We start from the raw sequence: 6,010 nt of genomic DNA on the forward strand, positions 1-6,010 counted from the left end.
TTTCATATTTTTATTTTTTTGATTCTCAAAAAGCATTTGCATGCTGGCGCGCCCATGCCCCGCTTACTATTTTTTTTTTTAAAATTGAAGTCTATTTGATTTTTATACATTTTTCTTTTTTGATTCTCAAAATGAATTTGCCTGCGGGCGCCCATGTCTCCCTTCACATTTTTATGTTTAAAATTGAATACTCGATTACTTTAAATGCCTTTTTTAAATGTTTAAAACCAGCATGTTATCATTGTATACAATTCATGTATTTTTCCTCTTAAACCAAAATAGTTTACATTTTTTTAGAAGAATACTTACTTAATAAGTAACATTTTTAACTTATTTAACTATGCAGATTAGTTAAAATTAAGTTAAAGTTCTAATTGTGTATTAACAATATTCATTTATTTATAATTTTGTTGCTTTATGAAATATTAGATGATAGATAGGTAGGTTATCATAAATCATAGAAATATCCAAGAACAATTTTTATTAAATGTAGAATTTTTGGTTTGTGATTGGTTATTATTTTCTATTGATATACCCAATATTTATTTATTTATTTAAAATTTTTAACGGGCCATGCCCAATTACATACATTTTAATTATAACAATCGTTCGTATACAAAAATAGAAGAAAAGAAATAGAAAGAAAGGGAAAAATAGACAATGATGTACCATTTAATCTTTGATGTATTATACTTTTAGGGAGTTATGAGTTATGACTATGAATTAACAAGAATGAAAGTACAATATATTTTGAATGAGTTGAAGTTAGGTGATACGAACCGATCGACTTTTAATTAATTTTTTTATAGTTTTCATCTTTCTATGATTAGTTACTCCTGTGTTAAGATAAAATGTATTTTTAAACCGGGAGTCAAATAGTATCAAGATTTGCAAGAAAGAATTTGGAGTGTATCGGTACGTATCGGGTGAATTTTGAGCGTTCAAGATGTTACACGTGCAGCATACAAGCGATACGTGCCGACCCGTATCGGACTCGGACTACGATACGAGGTGGTACGTAACTATTCCGTATCGATACGTATCGAATTTTTCTTCTTGAAAATGTTGTATTTTTATATTAGTTCCTCACGAATATCATTAATCGTCATAGTGGTAAAAATTGTCATCAAAATACTATCACAGTATTATCATGTATGACATAGATAAGAGCTACGGAGATAAGAATTCGTGAAAGTTGGAAACTATATTATAGAAAATTCATATTTGAGAATCATAAGTCATAGGTAATTCGTAACAACATATAGAATATGTCCAGGTCAAAGATTAGTCGATCAGTATTCAGTGTATTCAGAATGAAATAGTAATGACATCGTTATTATACATTTCAACTAGTATTGTAATAGTGATTTGTGAGTAACTGTTTAAATATATTACAAGTTGTTATCAACTAAATTTTTACAAATATTTTTCATTGAAATATATAATTTAAAATAATGTATCTCCACGAGTTGTAAGTTGGTTTGAACCTCTGTCGACGTCGTGTTTTCAAGCACACACACGGTCATATTATAATTGATTTTTCGTGTCTTTATACAACATTATGGCGGTGGCTAGTAAAATATTAAAAACAATAGATACATCTTGTCATGAATTTATGCATCCGTGGGTGTCTTCATGTTGCGACGCAAGTGCTGGTGTACTCATTCATTCGATCCAAGCTTCGTTTCGAATTTACGTTACCACTTACATGGTAGTATTTTTAATTTATATGCCTATGTATTAATTTTAAAACTACATATGTGTTATTTGACTATTTTATTTGGCAGTTAACTTTACTGATGAAAGGTCGAAAGCCAACCAAGAAAGAACTTAAACGAACACTTTTGAGTATTTTACAGTCAACCGCATTCCTATCGTGCCATGCATTTGGTTTTTCGTCTGCTGTGTGCTTACTAAGGTATTGCTGCTGTGAGAAACTAAATAACTGTGTGATAGCTCATTTTCATGAATAATATGATGATCATATATAAAATACATTTTATAATATTGTACATTTACTTGATATTTTGTATAAGTAATAACATATTTGGAGCCTTGGAAATTGTACAGTTGTCCAGTGAATTTAATGATTCCTGTCAGCCTAGCTGTAATTTGACTGAAATCTATAGTTCTATTTTTTTTCTCATTTTTATTATTTTTGGTCTCAAATAAAACATATAAGAAGTAGTATATAATGTTTATTCTCTGTTAATAGTATTATTTTATAATTTCAGAAGATTATTTGGGAAATTCAATGTGCTTAGTGTAGCATTTCTTCCATGTTTTCTATCCAGTCTTGTTGCTATATTAATTGAAAGGCCATCCAGACGAGGATTACTAAGTCTCTATGTAACAAATGTTGTAAGTCATTATCATAATTTTTATGTTGAATACCTAAGTTAATCACACAATAAATGTATATTAGATTAAAATTTTTATTTAAATTATAATAATTTGGTTGAAGCCAAATGTATACAAAAGTAATATTCTATTTTAAGGCCTCAGAAACATTCTATAATATGATGGTTAATAGAGGCATTATAAAACCGATTCCTTATGGAGATTTGTTTATTTTTGGGTCGTCAATTACACTACTGCTTTATTTTTTTAGAGGACAACATAATAAAACAGATTCAATATATTCCCTTTTAAGGTAAATACAATTTTTTTTAATTTATGAAATTAAAAATGATTTAATATACTAATATAAAGTGCTCTACAAGAATTTACTAATTAAAAGTATCAAGTTGATTGGGCCAATGTTAAGCACCATGTGTATACTAATTTCCAAAGTTTTAATTTATGAAGTGTTTATAATATGTGCATAATTAGGAGGATGTCAGCACTATTTGTTTTTTTACTCTGTCATAGACGTACATTGTAAGTTTGCATTCAACAGAACAAGCCTTCTGTTGGTTATTAGAGCAAATTGATTGACCTAATATCAACTTTAAGTTCAGAACATTATCTGTCTTTGTATGTTCCAATGTTAACATTTTCAAGCAAGTTATGAATATTTGAAATATTACAATTTAGAAACTCTTTAAAATTGAAATATTGTAAAAAGTCAAAGTTCAAGCATAGATAATAATAAAATTAATTTTGATAATAGGTCAATTCACGTTAATACTAAAGCTAACATCACAAGATTGGTTCTGCTGAATGAATATTTACCATGTTACGTATAGGTCAGAGGGATGAAACAAATAGTGTGCTACATCCTCTCAATAAACAATTTTAGTATTGAGTGTTCATTAATGAATTTTACATTAACATTATATAATTTGTGTTGGTATTTCCTATATAAATAACATGATAATATAATTATTAACATTAAATATTTAATTATCATGAGTTATAATTCAGTTACAAATATAAAAAATATAAATAAATTATATTGTCACTTATTCATATTGGGCTTCACTTGATTACCAATGTGCTATATAAGATTAAAATTGTTTAATAAAGCTAAAAAGACAAAAAAATACTTTTGTTACTCCTTCTAAGTTCTGGGTAATCTAAGTAGAGAATAACTAAAATTAATTGGACTGGTTTAGGCCTATATAACAGTGGTTCTATATTGGAGTCACATAGACCTAGAATGAAAAAATATTTTAAAAAAATAATACAATTTTATTCCCATGGCAGCAATTAAATATCAGAGCAACATATTATTAATGACTGCCTCTCTAACTCTTGTTGATTAATATACTCAGTTATTAAAGAGCTCTTTCAGTTTCAAATTTATAATGTCTTGGCTTTTAATTATAGATTTAGTACACTCATGAATATCGAGTAAAAAAAAATATGTGACTCGTTAAAACACTGTACTGTAGTGGATGACAATATGAATTGTTCATGTTTGTTCAAAACCAACAGGGTGAAAATTCAAACTAATTTTTGACTTTTATTATTTTTTCTTCTAAAATTGAATTCTACGGCTGTAGGCACTAGTATACATTTGAACAAGGGATGCTTGATTTCAAGATTTTTTTGTGACTCAGCAGGAGCTCTTTTCCACCCCAGCGCACCATTATTTGTTAAATTTAAATACTAAAACAAAAACCTTAAAAAGTCACTTAAAGAAGAAATCACTTTTAAATTTATTTTATAATTAATAATCCAAATAATAATATATAACATAATACTATACTCTATAACATTTCTATTGTGTTATTGTAATTCAATAAAGTACCATGTTTTAATATTCTTTACCTTTAGTTGTGCCAATGTCTATGGTTTAAATTTTAAAAGTTAAAACTCAATATGTAATCTTGATGATAGGATGACGGCGTTAGACCCCACGAATAAGGGTGACACTATTTATGAAGGTTGTGAATCACTTATATCTCTATTTTTTTTCTTTTTTAATTATATTCATAACATAGAATAAAATATCAAATATAGTTAAATAAAATCATATGAAATCAAACTGACTTACTTAAATTTTTATTTATAGTAGAGCTAATGTTATTTTCAGTTTGTTATGTAAAACTACTACATTATGCTAGTGCAGTAATACAATTAATGTAATTTATCAATATATGGAATATACATAATTAATTTTATGTATTTTAAAGGTTTGTTGTTGGCCCTTCTGAAGAAAATGATTATACTAAACCATTGTTATCTCCTCAAACTCCCCAGTTGGGGAAATCAAATCAAGATCCTATTCGACAGGCAATAACCGATATACGTCAAGCTTATTGTACTATAGATAGTGAATTAAAAACAATTTGGACCAGTGATGTATGCCCACACGCTTATGGTTGCTTACATTATATTCTTAGTGTAAGTAAAAAGTTAGTGCTTAAAATTTACTGTTTTACTATACATATTATTTTTTTTTAAATTTTAGTCAGGTACAAGATTATTTTTAGTTGGCTATACGCTACAATTAAGTTTGAAGTCCTTGTTGCAAGCCAATCGAATTTTGCGTAAACCAAGTTATATTTTAAAACTAATGATGTCGCCAGACACATTTAGTTTAGGAGCATTTCTTGGAGGATTTTCTTCCATTTATAGAGTAGCTATATTTATAATAAGATTGATATTATTGGAATTGTTTTCTTTAATTTGTTTTATTATATTTTAGATCGTATCATGTGTAATGAGAAGATTACTTGGTAAGGATTCAAAATACATATGTATTCCTGCAGGATCATTGGCTAGTCTCACGTTTTGTTTGTATCGTAATAACACAATTGCTTTATATGTTATGTTGAAAACATTACAGGTATTATTTTATAAAATCATAATAATTAAACACTATACATATAATTTAATTACTCAACTATATTTTGTTTTCAGATAATGTATATTAAAGGTTCTAGTGATGGGCTCTTTCCTGATTTACCACAAGCAAATGTATTCTTTCATTGTTTTTCTACAGCTATTTTATTTCATGCAGCTATACTTGAACCACATAATCTAAGACCATCATATTGGAAATTCCTTCAGTCTGTTTCTGGAGGATCTATTGGATTAATTGATCGACATTGTTTGGATACGTTTGGTCTCAAATCAAGTGAATCACTTGAAAGAGTATTAAAAAAATATAAGCCAGTTCCATTACAAGTTTTTAAATTTTAAATTTTTGTTATTTAGTTGAGGACGGAATATTATGTATGGTTTATGGTGTACATAATATAATTTGGTAGATTTTTAAAAAGTATGTTAATATTGTTATAGTTTTTTTACGGGAAATAATTTTGTTTTAAAATTTTTATTTTTGTATACTTGAATTTTATTGAGCCAGGTTTTTTATTTGTTAAAATAAGATCTTTATAAATAAACAGTGTTGTGTTATTGATAACTAATTTCTGGTCAGTGATCACCTATGAAAATATTAAATGATGTCTAATAAATATTTCGTATGTAAATCTTGTGAAAGAATCTTGTAAAATCTTGTATGCAAATGTGAAATCCAAAATCTAAATGATTATAGTTCTATTCTTTAATCATATTATGAGTATTCGAAAATATTGGTTTTTCTATTTTTTTGATTTTA

The 6,010-nt window shown here is 27.2% G+C and overlaps 1 protein-coding gene across 1 annotated transcript; it reads left to right on the top strand.

Moving 5' to 3' along the window:
- Positions 1–1,561: 1,561 nt before the first annotated feature.
- LOC111036596 (transmembrane protein 135-like) lies at positions 1,562–5,642 on the top strand. Its single transcript, XM_022318674.1, has 8 exons — positions 1,562–1,711; positions 1,788–1,918; positions 2,235–2,361; positions 2,499–2,653; positions 4,581–4,791; positions 4,859–5,026; positions 5,096–5,236; positions 5,311–5,642. Exons 1-8 carry the CDS (start codon positions 1,562–1,564, stop codon positions 5,590–5,592), a joined length of 1,365 nt encoding a protein of 454 aa, XP_022174366.1. The 3' UTR covers positions 5,593–5,642.
- Positions 5,643–6,010: the final 368 nt, after the last annotated feature.

Source organism: Myzus persicae, unplaced genomic scaffold (genome assembly GCF_001856785.1).
Source record: "Myzus persicae strain clone G006 unplaced genomic scaffold, MPER_G0061.0, whole genome shotgun sequence".
Classification (NCBI taxonomy): Eukaryota; Metazoa; Arthropoda; class Insecta; order Hemiptera; family Aphididae; genus Myzus; species Myzus persicae.